The sequence below is a fragment of the Nomascus leucogenys genome, chromosome 20, assembly GCF_006542625.1.
Source record: "Nomascus leucogenys isolate Asia chromosome 20, Asia_NLE_v1, whole genome shotgun sequence".
NCBI classification, from domain to species: domain Eukaryota; kingdom Metazoa; phylum Chordata; class Mammalia; order Primates; family Hylobatidae; genus Nomascus; species Nomascus leucogenys.
The window spans coordinates 82,386,500-82,405,908 of NC_044400.1; the positions used below are offsets into that span (position 1 = coordinate 82,386,500).

A 19,409-nucleotide genomic window follows, 5' to 3' on the forward strand; every position below is an offset into this window, starting at 1 on the left:
TGGCCCGGCCCACACCCGTGTTATTGGCCCTGGCCCCAACAGACCAGGCCCTGAATATAGCACCCCTGAGCAGCCCTGTGGCAGTGGGAGCTAGTGCTGCCTCCAGGAGGGCACGGCCAGCAGGGGCCCGCAGCCTGCAGAGGTCCGGAGGCCAGTACTCCTGAGCCCACACAGGGCAGGGGCCAGGCTGAGCTGAACACTCATGAAGAGCACGCAGGGTCCCTGGCACACAGGGGGAGTCTGCATCCACCAGGGTGAGGTGGAGCTGTGGGTGCAAGAGAGTCATGGCCAGGAGCCTGCAGGCCTCACTGGTACCGCGGCTGCACTGAATTAGAGTCCTGACTCGGGAGTGGCAGCTCCTCATCCTCACCTAAGCAGGCTGAGCTGCCAGCAGCCCCGGAAGCTGCCCAGACTCACTTCCACCAGCCAGCCCCACTTGGGGGCCATCCCAGATGCTGTGGAGCTGTGAGATGCAGGCAGGGGTAGCACCAGGCATTCCAGAAGGTTCCACTGCCAGAACCTCAGGCCAAGGAGAGCCACCTGGCTGCCCCAGCCCCAGCACTGCTGCTGGTACTAAAGGACTGTGCCAGCTGGAGGGGCCCAGGCCTGATGAGACCAGACCATGCCACCCATCAGCCCCCCTCTGCTCTGTGGACCCTCACCAATAAGCCAGCTGCCCCAGGGGTTGCCACTGCCAGGCAAAGGCCCACTGGCCACCTTCAGACAAAACTGTCTGCAGACTGCAGGAGCCGTGCCAGGTGAGTCCAGGGCGGCAGGTGCACAGGGGCAATGCCTGGTGCAGGGTCTCAGCGTGAGGCTCCAGCAAGCCTCGCCCGTGCTGTGGAGAACGGGCAGTGACCTTGAAAGGGCCTCAATGTGAGCCACAGGGAAGCGACCGTGATCCCAGCCAGCAGCCCCCACGCAGCCCACCTGGCAACGGTGACAGGGGCTGGCATAGGGGCCCGGTCCTGCAGCTGCCATCCTGTGGGCCCAAGTGTGCAGGGCGCGGGCAGTGGGCTCACCCAGATCCTGATGTGCTGACGGCACTCACCATCTTCCTCCCAAGCCTAGACCAGCATCCTTTCGCGTTGCAAGAAGTATATTTTCGTCACAACTCACAAAAGTATTTCCTCGTGGAGCAAGGTGTTGACCAGCACACACAAATGCGGCCACACACGAGCGGCGCGGCCAGTGGGCTCCCACATGACTATAAATTCTCCGGGAGTCAGAGTTTCGGACTTACAGGAGAAAAGCAAGCTCGCCCTCTGCTGGCCCCTGGGGTGGCTGCACACCACCATGTTGGGGACTCGGGGCCGCTGACCTGGGGAAAACCGCAGGCTCAGCAATTAATCCAGAGGAGCTTCCCCGCCCCCCAACTTCCAAGGCCCTGCACGTCTGCTGCTGTGGAAACCAACCTCTTCCTCGGCGAGGAGCACAGTGTCACTTCCACCCCAAAGCTTTCCTTAAAGTGGGGAGAGCCAAAGGGCCACCATCTCCTAGGCCAGGGCTGGGTTTGGGGTCAGAGCTCAGGGCTGTTGGGGTTCAGGGCTTGGGTTCCTGAAGGGAGAGGCGCCTGAGAGACAGCACTGCTGTGCGAGCCCAGGGTGGCCGCTGTGTGCCTCCAGTCCCAAGGCCTGACTGTGCTGGGTGCTGCCAAGGACGTCTGCAGAGGACCCCAGCTCTCAGGCCCCTCCAGGCACCGAGGCCCGGATTTCCAGTCCATGCTCAGCCAGTTCAAGGCCCCGGCAAAGCAGTGTGCTGGGCACCCCCACCCTCGACCGGCTCCGACACGCCCAATGCGACAGTCTCTGCTCCCAGCTTCACCCCACCAGAGGCACCCCATACCTCCCTCCAGCCTCAAGCCCTTCGCCGCGGCCCTGCCCCCTTCTAACCCCATGCTCCTTGCTCAGGGAAGTGCAGTGCCCCTACGACCCTCCCAAGCCCCTCGCAAGGCCCAGCAGACAGTAACCCAAGTCTCCACCCCGAGTGGGCACCGGTGCCCGCACTGACCCTCCTGGCCGTCTGAGGGCTCGCCAGGAGTCTCTCCTCTGGCGGATACAGTGCCTGCCAGGACAGGCGCCGCACTGCTGATGACTCCCTAGAAGGAGTCACGGGGGGACAGCCTGACTGGTGGCTTCCTGGAGGCACGCGCAGCACTCAGCACTTCTGCTCAGCTACCATACACGGCAGCCGGGCAGCACCCGACAGCTGCACTGTCCCCTCTGCCATGGCGATGACCCTGGGCTCACAGGAAGCCCTTGCTGGGGAAGCAGGTCCTGCTGAGGCTGAGTGGGGTCTGCCAGGCCCACAGCACAACCCCCCACAGCTTCTCCTCCCCCACTGAGGCCTCTGGGACCCCTTCCCGCTCGCCGCCTGCCTACTCACCCTGCGCCTCTGCCCTCCCTCAGGCTCGATGTCCAGCTCCTTGTATTTTCTCAGTGCGAGCTCCAATTCCGCCTTCAGGTCAATGGCACGCTTTAAACTTCCACCGTGGGTCCCGACGCGCGTGAAGCGCTGCGAAACGGGGGTGTGAACAGCTCAGGGGCTGGCTGGGCAGGCCCTGGGAAGCTGTCCTGTTGGGAGGCACACGCCAGGTCCACTGGCCCGGGGGGGGGGTCCCTGGCACACCTGGGATGCAGAGGACGAAGCTGCGGGTGAGGGACAGAGCCCTCACGGGTCAGGGGCCATTCAGTCACCAGGCCACAGTCCCCCCAAGAAAGGGACCCCCCATGCATGGCACTCTGCACACGTCCCTCCACCCACAGGCCCCAGGTTTGAGGCTCACCTGGATCCACGAGCACACAGCCGGCAGGAACTTGTTCCGGATGAGCTTGAGTATGTCGCGGGCGGCGTGGAGGACAGCAAGGTTGTCCTCATTCTCCTGCACCTTCAGGCCCTCTGGGGAGAGGCACACAGAGGTCACAAGAGGGCGCCGGCCGGCGTCTCCCACAGGCCCCGGAGAAGCGGACCACACAGTGAAGGCTGCTCTAGCCTGAGGGGAACCTGCCAGGCGCCCATGCCTGCCCCCAGGAATCCCAAACCTGATGCTGTGAGAAGGAAATGTTTTATGATCTTAGAAAAGAACATTGTGGCTTAACACCAAAGCCTCCCCTCACACGCAGCTCCACCGCCTGTGTCTCAATCTCCTTGGCTGCAGCCATCCCATCTGGAGGGGCGAGACACCCACAGCCTCTTCTACTCACCGCCCCAACACGGGCACAGAACCTTCCCCTCCACAGCCCACCCCACAGGATTAGGCCCCTCCAGCCCAGCCTCACCAGCCCCCACCCACCCTGGGCTCTCCTCCGCCAGACACCCCAACTCCAGTTCTGCCCTGCCGTGGCTTCCCCCGCCGTGGCACCCTCAGTGTCCGGCGCAGGGCCGAGCTCTATGCAGGCAAGGACAGCCCAGGCTGGCAGCGGCGGTGTCCACCCCACACAGGCCTGCAGCCTCACTGCTGAGGCACCTCTGGGCAGCTGAGACCCAAGGATCAGTTCTCCCAGCAGCTTCCCAGCCCGGCTGCCTCCTGGCCCTGGTGAAGGGACACCTGCTGTGCCTGCTTCCAAAGAAGCAGGTTCCTCAAAGACAGTGATTTGAAGCCACGCACGTACCCAAAGGGCCCCAGCCTCCACTCATACCCCAGGGCGGCAGCAGGCTTGGGAGGAAGCTGGGGCTGGGGGGCGGCTATGTCTCTGCAATCCTCACCCACCCGGGTTGCAGTGCCAAGGCTGCCTGTGGCCATTTCTGGAACACGTTTTCCTCCCAGTAAGGGCCGGTGCTGCCCGACCCTCATGGCGACACGGGACCCTGACAGGCCTGTGAGCTGGCGGGATGCCCACACAGCCCGCCCAGGGCTCTTGGTCACTTGGAGGTCAGGCCTGCGCTTCCTCATCCTTCGAGGACCGCAACAGCCTCGAGACCCCACCTCACCCCAATCCTGCGGGTCCTTGCTCTGCCCACAGCTTCGCTGAGGTGGAGGGCTGCCATGAGCTCTTAGAAGTGTCCCTGTGGCCACAGAGGCCTGGCATGGGTAGGGGGATCCCAGTGCAGAGGCCACACGGAAAGCAAAAACCTGGTGGTGACCCCTGACCTAGCTCCCCAGGGGAGGCCCCTGCATTCCCAGGCTCCTGGGCCGGGTGCCAGTGAGGGAGGGGCCTACCCAGGAGCTGCAGCAGGGCAGAGCTGGGGCAGGGCGGAGCTGGGGCAGGGCGGCGCCGCGAAGACCCGGGAAGGCAGTTACCTGAGCAGAGCTCCACGGCCAGCGTGTACTTGTGCGAGCCCAGCCCGTGGCTCCGCACAAACTCCTCGAGGTCGCTGTCCTCGTCCTCATCCGAGGGGTCACCTATGGCTGTCTGGGATGGCTGTGCCCCGATGCCCGCTCTGGGGTAGCCTGCAGAAGCAGGCAGGTCTCTACTGCAGCAGGGCTGCTCTCCGTCCCAGGGGTCAGGGGTGCCAGACTGGGAAGGGCCCACCTGGCCCGCGCAGGAGGAGCGAAGGGCATCGGACGTGCCGGAAGCCACGCCAAGGGATTCCATCTCCGGGTTCGGGTCAAAGTCAAAAGGCACCAGCAGCCTAAAGCAGCTCTCTACCTCCGTCAGGCAGGATTCAATTTCTCCAGACATTTCTGCCAAAAGATCAAGACACCTGTTTGCTGTGCCATGTGGAGCAAAAGCACCAGCCCTCCCAAAACCACACCCAGAGGCCCACTCCCCGCAGGGTGTCACTTTTCAGCACCAGGTGGAATGCGGTGGTGCAATCACAGCTCACCCCGGCCTCGACCTTCCAGGCTCAGGTAGTCCAGCCACCTCAGCCTCCTGATTAGCTGGGACTACAGGCACGTGATACCGTGCTCAGCTAACTTTTTTGTAGAAACAGGGTCTTGCTATGTTGCCCAGGCTGGCTTCAAACTCTTGGACTCAAGCGATCCGCCCGCCCTGGCCTCCCAAAGTGCTGGGATGACAGGCGTGCGTCACCACGGCCAGTCGTGTAGTGCACTTTTTAACTGCTTGCTAAGGCACCCAGCTCAGCAGCTGGGCCTGCAAGGCAATCTCTCTGCACCTCTCGGTAGAGAGCATGAGTGCGCAGGGGAGGTCAGCCCGCCTGCACTTCCCAGGAAGTGGCTGCACCTCCTTGCTAGGGCAACAAACAGCCTTGTTCATGCCACACCTCCTGGGCCGGAGCAGCTTTCCTCCTGGCAGCCTCCTCATTGTCTGGGCACCCAACTGCCTGCCTTGTGAGCTCCCCTGAGGCCTGCGTTTCCCAGGAGTGGCCTGTGGCAGGGCCCACGCCTGGGACCACAGTCTGTCAGGGGAAGGATCTGGGGCACATGTGTCTGAAGACGCAGGGCCGTGCCTCTGCCCACACCAGGAGGTGTCTCAGGAGGGCCGTGGCACCCCCCCCCCCTACTCTCGTGGTGCCCCTCACAAGAAAGGCTGATGGCTGAGAAGCAAACGGTGAAGTTTTGGGAAGGGGCTGGCAATGGCAAGGCAGCCACAAAATAAACAGATGGCAGGACCTTCAGCCAGGCTGGGGCTCAGACTACTGCCCACAGGCACACCTGTGCCCAGCAACTCTGCCCAGGGGTCCGCGCAGCGAATGGGCGTGGGTGAACGTGACCACCAGAGGGCGCGGGAGAGGCATGGACGGCCTGGGAGGCCCCTGCAGGGTGCTGGGGACAGAGTCGGGTCCTACGGCTGAGAATGCCTTCCGGCCCGACCTGAATCGTCTCCACCTAGCCTGTCTCAAAACCTGGGTTCCTTGCGGCCGGGGCCCCGGGACCAGGAAGATGAACTGCTGGACCACGGGCAACCCCCAGAGGCGTGGCCCCTCTGGGGGGCCCTCTGTCCTGGGCACTTGCCTTGCATCTCCCTCTCCGCCTGCCTGGCTCTTTCTTGATAAATTTTATCCAAGTGCTTCTGCTTCTCCTCTTCTCTCTTCCTTTCTGCCAGACTCCGGGCATTCGTGTCTTGAAAATCCACCTGAGCAATTGAAAATAAAGACTAGGGGCCGGGCACGGTGGCTCACGCCTGTCATCCCAGCACTTTGAGAGGCCGAGGTGGGCAGATCACGAGGTCAGGAGATCGAGACCATCCTGGCTAACACGGTGAAACCCCGTGTCTACTAAAAATACAAAAAAAAATTAGCTGGGCGAGGTGGTGGGCGCCTGTAGTCCCAGCTACTTGGGAGGCTGAGGCAGGAGAATGATGTGAACCCGGGAGGCAGAGCTTGCAGTGAGCCAAGATCGCGCCACTGCACTCCAGCCTAAGCGACAGAGTGAGACTCCGTCTCAAAAAAAAAAAAAAAAAGAAAAAAGAAAATAAAGACTAGGGCTGGCCGGGCATGGTGGCTCATGCCTGTCATCCCAGCACTTTGGGAGGCCAAGGCGGGCGGATCATGAGGTCAGGAGTTCGAGACCAGCCTGACCAACATGGTGAAACCCCACCTCTACTAAAATACAAAAATTAGGCCGGGCGCAGTGGCTCATGCCTGTAATCCCAGCAATTTGGGAGGCCGAGGCGGGCGGATCACGAGGTCAGGAGATCAAGACCATCCTGGCTAACACAGTGAAATCCTGTCTCTACTAAAAATACAAAAATTAGCCAGGCGTGGTGGCAGGTGCCTGTAGTCCCAGCTACTCAGGAGGCTGAGGCAGGAGAATGGTGTGAACCCGGGAGGCGGAGCTTGCAGTGAGCTGAGATCACGCCATTGCACTCCAGCCTGGGTGACAGAGCAAGACTCCATCTCAAAAAAAAATAAATAAATAAATAGCCGGTCGTGGTGGCGCACGCCTATAGTCCCAGCTACTTGGGAGGCTGAGGCAGGAGGATCACCTGGACCAGGGAGTCGGAGGCTGCAGTGAGCCGAGATCATGCCACTGCACTCCAGCCTGGGCGACAGACCAAGACCCTGTCTCAAAAACAACATCAACAACAACAACAACAAAAGCTAGAGCCATCTATACAGAATGCGAGGAAGATACAGCTCAAGTAGGCCTAACAAAAGACACAGCACCCGTGCGTGGCCAAGGGCCCTATGCGCCTGTAAGTTCACAGTGGTTTTTTTTTTTTTAAGAGACAGGGGTCTCGCTGTGTTGCCCAGGCTGGACTCAAGCTCCCAGGACCAGGTGATCCACCAGCCTCAGCTTCCAGAGTCAGTGGGACTGTGGGTGTGCACCTCACACCCAGCTGTTCACAGTGCATTACAACAAAGTACAATGCACATCTCTCTGCTGTCTGAGCCCGGGAAAGCCAGCACGTCTGCTAACTTAAAAGAGGTAACGAGACTTCTCACCCCAAGTACCTCACAGGTAAGAGAACAGTGTGCTTGTTCCATTAGCAGGCAGAGGCTGCTGACTAGACCCAGGAGTCTGAAACAACCCCTGAGCATGAACCCTGGGAGACAGGGCACTCCAAGGGCACAAAGGGAAGCCAGTGGGGCTGGGTCATTGCACTGGGGAGGCCTGAGCCTTCGTGGCAGGTGGGGTAAGGGGCACGGTAGGGTCTGGGCAATGAGGCTGGGTTCAGGCCACAGCGGCAGATCCTGGTGGGTTTCATCATGCCAGGCACTAGCCAGAGCCCACAGTAGGGTCCGGGTGGAGCCTTAAAGTGCAAGGTTGGGACAGGTCCCAGAGTCCAGGGGCCACTGTCATAGGAAACGCTGCATCTGAGAAGTTGGATTTGGCTTTTCCTTTGTCTCCTACACACACATAAAAAATGACGCATGCAGCCTCAGCTCCACCCACACATAAAGCTTATGCTCTTCCTCTCAGAGCTGCACCGCCCCTCTCAGGGAGCCCGTGACCCCAGCTGCTGTCCTCTTTCCACACGGATGGTGTGGCAGCCTGGGTGTTCAGGCAAGGCCAAGCAGGCCCCTGCTGTGCCAGGTTCAACAGGAGGCGCATCTTCACCCTGGTACAGTCTGCCCTCCTCACGTCAGGTAACCAGAGTCTCTGAAAAAATGGGCCAGGCCCGCCTACCTTTTTGTTGTGTCTTAAGAAGTGGTAGCCCAAGGCAAGCTTCTTGTAGGCCTCCCCGAACTTCTCATTCCACCCTTCCACGGCCCGAGTGGTCGCCTGCCTCAGCCTCTGTGCCGCCTCCCTGGGGGGCGGCAGGGGCTGTGCGGGGTCCGTGCCCAGGGTGAGCTCCAGGAACTCCTGGAAGTTGGAAACAACCAGCATCCGGAACTGGTGAGACCTGACGAAGAGCTCCTCCACGATCTGGAAGGCTGAGAGGCGGATCTCGGCGTGCTCCTGGGTCAGTTGTGCTATCAGCAGGCGGTAGGCGCGGCTCAGCTGCTCCTCTGAAGACCTGGGGATGCAAGCTGGCCTGACCCAACTGCCCCACACACAGAGGATGGGCGGAGGGAGACTCTCTGTGCAGGGATGCTGCACGCACGTGTGGCAGGGACCACCACTGTCTTCCCATCTGCATTCTCCCCTTTTCTAGAGCAGGGTCTGCAAACTACTGCCCAAGGGCCACATCTAGCTCCCCAGCCCCTGCCTGTTTCTGTGTGGCCCACAAGCCAAGAATGTCGAAACAAACAAAAAATACTTGGTGAAATGTGAAAATTATACAGACTTCAAATGTCGGTGTTCATTCACAAAGTTTCACTGGAACGTGGCCCATCTATCCACCTACATCATCTACAGCTGTGTTCACAGCTGAGGCATTACAGCAAAGCCTGAAACACAAACCATCCGGCTCTTTAAACACACGTTACCCAGCGCCACACACACCGCCCGGCACAAACACACTCCGCCCGGCACAAACGCCAACTGCCCGGCACAAACGGCCACCGCCCGGCACAACCGCACACCGCCCGGCACAACCGCACACCGCCCAGCACAACCGCACACCGCCCGGCACAAACACCAACCGCCCGGCACAACGCACACCGCCCGGCACGCACACTGTTCAGCTGGGTGCCTCCTGCTGCAGGAAGGAAGGGAACGCCTAGAGCACGGGACATCTCCCAGCCCCTCCTGAATGCTCCTATTCCCAGCTCCTGGCCCCACATAAACCATTGCGAATTGGACTTCCCGGCGCAGGCCGCAAAACCTGACCTGAAATTTTCTATCAAAATGTCAACACTCCATCACTCTATAAACAGTCTATAAGTTCCCGTTTTACAAACGCAGGATACAGGATAATCAGTGTCCTCGACTTACGCTCCACCCTCCGAGGGGAAGTTTTGCTTCCCCCGTGAATCTCTGGCTGCCTGAGGGTGACCGCAGAGATCCCGGCCGGCGTTTTCCTCGGAGGAAGTGAACAGAGGTGGACATACCCTAAAGGCGATGGAGCAACTCGCGCACCAGCAAGCTCTATTCCCTCCCTTCGAAGAGTCCAACAGCAAAGAAGAAGATGCACGTTTCTCTCTAAATCACATATGTGCACTCAAGAACTCCTACGTGACGTGCTCCAAATCACACAAACGGGAATGAAGAGAAGCACCAACCGCAGAGCACTGAGGTCCCCAACGCCACACGCCCCGACCCCAGAACATGACCACCCGTCAGAGCTGGGTACTGCAGGGCCCTGAGAAAATGTGCTGGGTGTGTCCCTTGGGTGGTTCTCTCCCAGGTCGGGGCAGGAGGGCAGGGCCCTGTGTGTGTCCTGGGCTCAGTGGGCCAGTCAGTTACCATGAGTTACAGAACCCTAAGACATACTTGCAAATTTTCTTCAGTTCCTTCATTTTCTCAGGATTTAGTCGGGGTTCTCCTGAAGTTGTGAGCTCTTCTACCAACTTCGAAAGTTTCTGATCCATATCTAGAAATAAGTAAGGCAGAGATGCTAAGTCACCATCTGTGTTTTATAGCTCTCGGTGTTATTAACGTGTTTACTGGGCTCCACTACAAACCGAAAGCTCCGGGAGGACCCTGAGGCTGGGGACCATCTGTGGGTGCCTCTCTGGGAAATATGTGTGTCCAGCAAGGCCTTTACGGCGGTGATTACAGTTTTAAAAGTGAACCTAAAACTCGGGACCTCTACAATCCCATGTGTGTGGGACGCTGCATTGAGTGTCGTGCGTTAAAGGGCACTGCGGAAAGTGGTACTGTCCGAATCAGCTTTTCTCCAACGTGACAGCTGCTGTTTCTCTTATTCACTCAGATTCCGCAGAGCAGCCTCCAGCAAGGCTGCAATGGCCAAGAGGAGCCAAGAAATTCTGAGACCAATGAAAGTCGCGTCCGGAGACCAGGGGCGGCCCTAACGGAGGCAGCCTACCCGGAGGCCCAGGGCCGGGAACCGCGGCCTGCGTGGTGGGATGAGGCGAGAGCCTGCCGCACCGCCAGGAAAAGGCCGAAGGACCCGGAAGGAAGCGCCAGGCGAGGCTGGGGCGCTGCGCCCTACCCGGGGAAAGAAGGGGCCCGGCAGGGCCACGCTAGGCTTGGGACGCGGGGTCGCCCTCGCACAGCGGCTGCACCGGGCGGGCGCGCCGGCTTCGACGGTGCTCGGGGGCTGCGGCCTGTCACTCGGCCCAGGGCCCGCCCTCCGGCCCCGCCGCCAGCGCTCTCGGGCACACGGGACACTCCCCGGCCGCAGGTGTCTGCCCGGCGCCCGCAGAGCCGCGGGTGCTGAACTGGCGCGACCCCCACCCGGCAGCGTAACCACACCCCCACCTACCGCTGACGCGGCCGCTCTCCTCGTCCCACCCCTTCCGGCGGGGGGACCGCCCCTCCTGTCAGGTGCCCACGATCTCTACAGCCATTGGCTGGCCCTGGGCCGCACGCATCAGGAGCTGGGGTCACCACGGCGACGACTGCACCTACCGCTCGACGCGGCCGTTCTCGCCGTTGCCCCACCCTTTCCGGTGAAGGCCCCGCCCCCTATCACGTGCCCTGAGCCCGGCAGCCAATGGCTCACCCCGGCCCAGGAGGCGCAGGCGCAAAGACGCGGCCGAGGTCTGCGCGGTGGCGTAGGCGCGCTCCCGGCGAGGGCGGGGCAGCCTGTGGGGTAGGCGGAACGCGCGAGAAAAAAGAGGCGGCAGGGCGCAGAAAGTCCTTAAAGGGGCCGCATGTGCGGTCGCCTGGGGCGGGGCCGGCCGGGAAACTGAGGCCGAAAGGAAGTTCCGGTCTGGGCCTCAACGCCACGCTCGCCCGGGGGCTCGCGGCCAGGTCCCTTCCCCTGCGGAGGGCCGGTGAGGACGGCCCAGACGGGAGGGCGCGGGCCCCCGCCCCCGAGCTCACCCCGCGCAGGGCGCCCTGAACCCCGCGGCGCCTCCCCGCTCCGGCCTCGGGAAGGGAACCCCTGGGCGGGCTCTGGGATCTTCGGAGCCCAGCTCGGCGCCAGATACACACCAGGTACCCCTGGGCCTGGGCTGGCCCTGGGCGGAATGAGGAGCAGAGGCGCCGTCCGTCCTGCCGCCGAGGTCTGCAGCCTGGAACGGAGGGGAGTGCGAGGCCGATTGCGGACGGACTGACCTGGAGACCGGGCTCGGGAAACCGTGGCTCCGGAGGAGCGCGATGTGGACCCCACTCGCGGGGCGCCCAGCACAGGCCACGCAGAGCAGACGCTCGACTGGGCGCCCGGGGCTGGGTGCAGAGCCGGGGCCGCCGGCGGCGGGCCGGGGTTTCTTTTTCGGGGGGATGGGCGTGCCCTTGCATTAGAGCGGTGGTAGCTCACAACTCTGTTAATCGCGTTTTTACAGGGTGGCTTTCACGATGTGTGAGTTAAATCTCAGTAAAGCAATTATTTTAAAAAGGAAAAGAAGAGGGACTCCCTGCGCTGCCCCTCTCTGCAGCACCAGCCTCTGTCCCTGGGCGTCAGTGGCCCCCAGCTCCTAGCTTGCAGCCAGCCCCGAGCCGCTCCTGCGCCTCACCCCTTCCTCACCGGGCCTCTTGCTTCACTGAGCAAGCTGCAGCCAGACCCTCCCTCAGCGCCCCTTGCCCCGTGCACCCAATCCCCGGCCTGTGGCTTCCTCCAAGGCACCCATCCAGCAGTTTCCCTCTGTCTTCTACAGCATGGTTTTTTTGTTGTTATTAGTTCTCATTAGCATAAAAGGGTGCCGTTTCTCCCATACTAACAAAACCCTCTCTATCCAACTTCTCTTACCAATTGCTAAGTCCAGTCTCTTTTACACTGCCCCAGGGTGTCCTCCCAGCCCTCAGGCTCAACAGCACAACCAAGCTGCCCGTCCACTGCCCTCTGTATCAGCTGATGGCCCTGTAGCCTTTTTTTTTTTTTTTTTTTGAGACAAAGTCTCGCTTTGTCACCCAGGCTGGAGTGCAGTGGCACGATCTCGGTTCACTGCAGCCTCCGCCACCCGGGTTCAAACCATTCTCCTGCCTCAGCCTCCCGAGTAGCTGGGATTACAGGTGCCCGCCACCACGCCCAGCTCATTTTTGAATTTTTAGTAGAGACGGGGGTTTCACCATGTTGGTCAGGCTGATCTCAAACTCCTGACTTCAGGTGATCCGCCCCCCTTGGCCTCCCAAAGTGCTGGGATTACAGGCGTGAGGCACCGTGCCTGGACTGCCCTGCATCCTTCTGTTCGCTTGGACCAATTACCTGACTCACTTGGGCTTCTCTCTTCCTCTCACTCCACGCCCATTTGGTTTGCAAATCCTGACAGCCCTACCTTCAGAACACATCCAGATCTGAGGACGTCCCCCTGCCTCGTTGCCACTGCCAATTCCTGGCCACCCCTGCAGCGGGTCACTGCCTTCACCTTGTCTTTCACTTGCGCCCTGGTACCCCTAGACCATCATGCAGCAACCAGAGGGACCTTTGAAAGTCTAAGGTTGGATCACAGGATTCCACCACACAAAATCCTCCCACTGCTCCCATCTCAGGGCAAAGCAAAACCTGTCGTGGCCTGTGTTTGCCGCCCCCTACATCCCACCGGTTGACTTCTCCAGCCTGCTCTTGCTGCCACACTGGGCTTCCAGGGAGCAGATCTCTCTGCCGGGAAGCTTCTGCCAATATCCACAGAGCTCCTTACCTCCTTCCAGCCACTGCTCATGTCTCACCCTGAGCAAACACTTCTGCACCCTCTCGCCTCCCCGGCTCAACACCCCCCGTCTGTTTTCTGAACCTGCCCCGCTTGTTCCCAGGGCACTTCTGGCCTTGTGTCACACACACTTACTGTCTTACTAGCTGATTCACTTTTTTCTCTTCACTCCTAAAACATACAGTCCCTGAAAATAGGGATCTTTGCTTTGTTTCATGAAGCCAGACACAAAGTAGGTGCTCAATATTTGTTGAATGCTGGATAAGATTAGAAAGCCAAGATAAACCATGATGAGAATTAGACGATATTTTTGTTTTTGTTTGAGACAGTCTTGCTCTGTCACCCAGGCTGGAGTGCAGTGGTGTGATCTCGGCTCACTGCAACCTCTGCCTCTGAGGTTCAAATGATTCTCGTGTCTCGGCCTCCCAAATAGCTGGGGTTACAGGTGCCCACCACCATGCCCAGCTAATTTTTGTATTTTTAGTAGAGACAGGGTTTCACCCTATTGGCCAGGCTGGTCTCGAACTCCTGGCCTCAAGTGATCTGCCCGCCTCAGCCTCCCAAAGTGTTGGGATTACAGGCGTGAGCCACCGCGCCCAGCCAAGAATTAGAAGATACTTCTAAAAGATATTTTAAAAGAACCAACGGAAACTTAGAGATGATAAAACCCAAGCAGGATAAACAAAACCACCCAAGGCACACCTTAAATTGCAGAAAACTAGTGACAAATCTTAGAAGCAGATTAAAAAAGGCATATGACATACAGGCACAAAGAAGCCAAGGATTTCTTGTCCCCTCCTCCCCCTCCACAAAAAAAAAAAAAAAGCAAGCCAGAAGAAAATGGAACCTCTTTAAGGTGGTAAAAGAAAAAATACTGTCAATCTAGAACTGTATATGCAGCAATATAGCCTTTAAAAACTGAGGTGATAAAAAAGCATTTTCAGACAAAAGCTGCATGAATTATGGCCAGCAGATTTGCAGTCCAGGAACTGTTATAGGATGCTTTTCAGATGAAAGGAAAATGATAAGAGGCAAACTTTATAAAAGGAATGAAAAGTTCTGTAAATACTTTTTTTTTTTTTTTTGAGACGGAGTTTCACTCTTGTCACCCAGGCTGGAGTGCGATGGCGCGATCTTGGCTCACTGCAACCTCTGCCGCCTGGGTTGAAGCGATTCTCCTGCCTCAGCCTCCCGAGTAGCTGGGATTACAGGCATGTGCCACCACGCCTGGCTAATTTGTGTATTTTTAGTAGAGACAGGGTTTCACCATGTTGGTCAGGCTGGTCTCGAACTCCTGACCTCATGATCTGCCTCCTGGAGGTGGCAATATCTTAGATGAGAGAAGGATCTAAATCTGCAGGAAGATATACCATATTCATGGGTTGAGGACTCAATATTTTTACGATTTATAAGTCCTTGTTATGGACTGAATTGTGGCCGCTGCCTACCCAATTCCTGTGTTGAAGCCCTAACCTCCAATGTGACTTTATTTGGAGATGAGGCCTTTAAAGAGGTGAATGTTAAATGAGCTTCTAGGGATAGAGTCCTCATCTGATAGGACTGATGTCCTTGTAAGATGAAGAGACTCCTGAAATGTGTGTGCACAGGAGGAAGTCCACCACGAGAGGACACAGTGAGAAGGGGGCCATCTGCAGGCCGGGAACAGAGGCCTCACAGGGAGCCAACCCTGCCAGCATCTCCTCTAGAACCGTGAAGAAATAAATGTCCATTGTTTAAACCCGCTAGTCCGTGGTCTTCTGTTACGGCAGCCAAGCAAACTAATACCGTCCCCAAATAGGGATGATAGGTTCACTGAAGTTCCAGTGACAATCCCAGCACACTTTTTACAGCGTTCAGCAGACACTGATGAGTTGATTCTAAAACATACGCGGAAATGCAACAGAAGTAGAACCACCAAGACCATTTTGAAAAAGCAGAACTGGAGGACTCATACTCCCTGGTTTCAAGATTTGCCTTAAAACTGCAATCATTAAGATAATGTGGTGTTAGTACAAGGATAGACCTAAAGGGCCAGTTTAACAGAAGATAGTGTCCAGAAATAAACCCCAACTTACACAGCCAGGAATTTTTTTTTAATGGAGCCAACATTATTCACTGGGATAAGAAAGGTCTTTTTAACAAATGGTGTTAGAACAATAGAGTTAACATATGGGATGGTGGGGAATCGGCCTCAGGCTCTTCCTCACACAACACACACAAGTTAGAGATGTGTTACTGACTTCAACATAAAATCCGAAACTGAATCTTCTGGAAGATACATTATTGCAACCCTGGAATAGGCAGATTTTTTTTTTTAGAACATAGAAAAGCATTAGCCACAAAAGAAAGACTAAATTGAACTGCACTAAAACTTAGAAAATCTGCTGATCAAATGACAGTCAATAAAGTATATCATACATATCCCTCAAAGGATTTGTATGTGAGGAATTCCTACAAATCAATAAGATAATGCAGTTTAAAATGAACAGACAAATATATAAATTACAATCAGCGCATCAGGAGGTCAAAATCAGACATCAGAGAAAAGCAAGGGAAAATCACAGTGGCCCCAGTGCACACCCACCTGAATGGCTAACCTGACAACACCAAGTGTTGGCAACAACGTGGGGCCACTGGAGTCCACACTGCTGCTGGAGTGTAAAACGCTACCACCAACTTTGGATAAATCTTTGGCAGTTGTGGTACAGTTAAACATATAAACACACCATGACTCAGTTCATTCTATTTCCAGAGAATTACTTCCCAAAGAGATGAAAATAATGTCTGCAAGAAGACTGGCACGCAAATGTGCACAGGAGATTTACTCATCATAGCCCCAAATAGGGAACAACCCCAATGTCCATCAAGGGAATGGATACAGGCCGGGCGCCGTGGCTCACACCTGTAATCCCAGCACTTCGGGAGGCTAAGGCAGGCGGATCATGAGGTCAGGAGATGGAGACCATCCTGGCCAACATGGTGAAACCCCGTCTCTACTAAAAATACAAAAATTAGCTGGGCGTGATGGTGTGCACTTGTAATCCCAGGTACTTGGGAGGCTGAGGCAGGAGAATCGCTTGAACCCGAGAGGCAGAGATTGCTGTGAGCCAAGATTGCGCCACTGCACTCCAGCCTGGTGTACACTGTGGTCTGTGCACACATGGATTACTATCACTCCACTCAGCAACACACAAGGATGGAAGTGCTGACACGTGCAACAGGCATGTACCTCACAAGCGTCTGCGGAGTGAAACAAGCCAGACCCACCAGTGTCCACACTCCACCATCTGACACCTATGGAGGCACAGCTCACCTATGGTGACAAAGGGGTTGTGGATAACTCAGAAGGTACAAGGGGTCCCTTTCTGGGGCCACGGGGACGTTCCATACCTGGGCTTCCATGGTGGTCACATGGAGGTACATTTATTAAGACCCACTGAGTAGCTTTTACTTATATGTGCATTTTGGTGTATGTAATTTTTACCTCAATTGAGAAAGAGTACAGCGAGGTAACACGACCAACAAAACATCTCACATTCAAGACTCCCAGTGCCACTCGCTGGCGTGGATGTGGAGCAGATGGGCTGAAGTGGGTGCAACCCCTTTAGCAAACTGTGTCTGCTGAGTGGACACGTGACCCAGCAATGGCACTCCTCGGCATCTCCCCACAAAAGGATGATGTGTACAGCAAGGGTCACCTCCTAGAGTGCTCACGGCAGCTTTACCTGGACACTGCCTGATGTCCACCAGCGTGACAGGGGCCAGGCCGCTGTGCTTGTTCCCCTGGAGAGAAGAGGCCTGTAACCACGCAAGACTTTGCCGTGCCGGGGCTGAGCCGAGTAACGCTGAGCCATGGACCCACACCATGTGGCTCTGTGTTCGAGGAGCTCAGGGCCGGGGTGTGCCACTCCGATGATGACTGACCAGGATATTGACCGGGCAAGGCCAGGGGCTGGGAACAGTCTGGTGGTTACATGCATGTTACACAGAAATTCGTTATGTGAACTTAGAATGTGTGTGCTCCAGTATGTTCTAATCGAGTTAAAAAGGAAAGAACAGGACACAAGGCAAGAAATGCCCCTGCACGTGAGGACGGTGGAGCCCGGGGAGCAGTGCGTGTGGCGGTGGGGCCACAGGGTCTGCTTCGGCCAAGGGCTGACCTGGGGATGGGCGCTCCAAAGAAGAGCACGTGGGAATGGGCGGGGGGGGGGGGGGGTTCCAGCTGGGCGCTGTGGAGGGGCCAGGGCAGCCACCATGGAGTAAGAGACAGGCTAAGGGGCACCAGGCTGGTCACAGGGGCTGCGATGGGGTGCTCAAGAGAACAGGGGTGGGCGGTGTGGGGAAGGGCCAGTGGCCACAGCCCACAGACCTCCTCAGCCCAACCCTAGACTCAGCCCAACCCGCAGGCCCAGGCTTGCTGGTGGCTGCAGCCTGAGCTCCCACCCACAACAGACAATGGCCTGCGGGTCCCAGGAACCAGTGTCTGAGTCACCCAGCTGCAAGCTGGGGCCTGAAGACACTGGGGCCATCACGCCTCAGGGCAGCGCCCGAGAGGAGGATTGCACTCCTGGTGCGGTCCAGCCGGCTTCTCAACTCCCCGTGGCCGTGGTGCCAGAAGCTACGCATATGCCCTCCGTGCTGCCCGGGCCCCAGGGAGGAGCAGAACACAACCTCGGTGTTAGAAACGCACGGCAGCCTCGGCTCACACAGAAATGAGAAATAGAAAACCATTTTATTCGCATGGTTTACATTTACATTTTATTGGCTAGTCAACATCAACATGCAAAAATAAGCGCTAACTACAAACCTCTACGATATGGTTCTCTGTCAACTACGATGGTTCATTTGTTTCGAAAAGTCATCAGTACTTCTTTCAAATGAACGATTAATTTCTGTAATGGATAGTAATTAGACTCTACAGTTATGGAACCATCCGGCAAGGCCTCTGCAGAAACTTGGTCCCGTGGATTTCCACGTTATACATTCTCAAAGCAGGAAGTAAGGCGGCACACGGAGGGTGTGATATCGAAACTACGCATGTACGAACACAGCCCCGCGATGTGATATCGAAACTACGCACGTATGAACACAGTCCCGCGGACACAGCCCGTGAGGCAGGCGGGCATCCTCGAAGCCAGCCCGACGGTGGCAGCGCCAGGCGTTTTGGCAGCAGCTCTCGAATGAAGCCGTGAGTGTCCCTCGTGGCGCGGCATCGCGGGTCACTGCAGGTCAGTCCAGTGCCGCTGCCACCTTCCCCGGCCGGGCCAGGGCCAACAGGAAGTGGTGAAGGACCAGCCCATTCTCCAAGTCTCATCGTTCACAGAAGGAAAGAAACTGAAAACACAAGGAAATCACGGACTCCTATATTTTAAACGTTCTAAAGTTTCCCTCGATGTTTAGGTCAGTCGTTAAAGAAAAGTTTCCTTCGCAAATTGAAAGTACTTTTCAGAAGCATTAAATGGTTGACGTGTTACAAAATCCTACCAATCAAAATGTTTTCAAGTACAAACTTATTAAACCTTATTTTCTCTCTTCCTAAGAGTATTTATCGTTGCTCACTGATCTTTGGTCGCAAGAAACAGAAACGCCGAGGCAGGCTGGAGCGTGGGACAGGAGGAAGGTGTGGCCTCCCTGCCCGCTGCAGCCCGTCCCCGAGGCGTGCGCTTCACGACGTGGGGCCTACATGATGTACACCTTCTCGGCTTGTGAGAAGTGGAAGACTTCTTTGGTTCTCGGGCAAACGACTTTATCATCTTGACGGATAGAAAGCAGAGACTGAAAAATAAAACCAGGAATGCATTAAGGCAAGCGAATACAACGTGAACACGGCTTTCCATGGAAAATCCCCACAATGAACCACCAGGGAATCACTCATCCTCTCAGGCAAAGTTCCTTCCCGAAGACACACCTGCCAAAGACATCCCGGGGCCACCTCGCCTGTCCTTCCCACCCCTTCATCCATTTCGAATGAAGCTAAGGCAGGGTGGGGCGAGAGAACAGCCCTGTCCCAATGGCAATGCGTGCCAGCCTGGCCCCCCTGCCGTGCCCGCCCCACACAGCCCTGTCCCGATGGCGACACATGCCAGCCTGGCCCCCCTGCCGTGCCCGCCCCACACAGCCCTGTCCCGATGGCGACACATGCCAGCCTGGCCCCCCTGCCCTGCCCGCCCCGCACAGCCCTGTCCCGATGGCGACACATGCCAGCCTGGCCCCCCTGCCCTGCCCGCCCCGCACAGCCCTGTCCCAATGGCAATGCGTGCCAGCCTGGCCCCCCTGCCCTGCCCGCCCCGCACAGCCCTGTCCCGATGGCGACACATGCCAGCCTGGCCCCCCTGCCCTGCCCGCCCCACACAGCCCTGTCCCGATGGCGACACATGCCAGCCTGGCCCCCCTGCCCTGCCCGCCCCACACAGCCCTGTCCCGATGGCGACACATGCCAGCCTGGCCCCCCTGCCCTGCCCCTC

At 57.6% G+C, this 19,409-nt stretch overlaps 2 protein-coding genes across 5 annotated transcripts in view; both read right to left on the reverse strand.

Annotated features, from left to right (window-relative positions):
• UVSSA (UV stimulated scaffold protein A) overlaps positions 1–12,129 on the reverse strand; it is a 42,939-nt gene extending 30,810 nt beyond the window's left edge. The window contains exons 1-8 of one of the 4 annotated variants that reach the window (XM_030801128.1): positions 12,048–12,129; positions 11,294–11,373; positions 9,665–9,764; positions 7,976–8,306; positions 5,858–5,978; positions 4,241–4,624; positions 2,786–2,898; positions 2,386–2,514 (exon numbers count right to left, since the gene is read on the reverse strand). In XM_030801128.1, coding sequence (XP_030656988.1) covers positions 2,386–2,514; positions 2,786–2,898; positions 4,241–4,624; positions 5,858–5,978; positions 7,976–8,306; positions 9,665–9,762 — 1,176 coding nt within the window. In that variant the 5' untranslated portion in view covers positions 9,763–9,764; positions 11,294–11,373; positions 12,048–12,129. Of the gene's footprint in view, positions 1–2,385; positions 2,515–2,785; positions 2,899–4,240; positions 4,625–5,857; positions 5,979–7,975; positions 8,307–9,664; positions 9,765–10,346; positions 10,578–10,619; positions 10,726–11,293; positions 11,374–12,047 lie in introns of those variants that run through there. The other 3 variants (XM_012499750.2, XM_030801129.1, XM_030801130.1) reach the window with 3 other exon arrangements.
• A 5,529-nt stretch (positions 12,130–17,658) lies between these two features.
• The window catches only part of MAEA (macrophage erythroblast attacher), a 49,221-nt gene continuing 47,470 nt past the window's right edge, over positions 17,659–19,409 (reverse strand). The window contains exon 9 of the mRNA XM_030801140.1: positions 17,659–18,720. Coding sequence (XP_030657000.1) covers positions 18,625–18,720 — 96 coding nt within the window. The 3' untranslated portion in view covers positions 17,659–18,624. The remainder of the gene's footprint in view (positions 18,721–19,409) is intronic.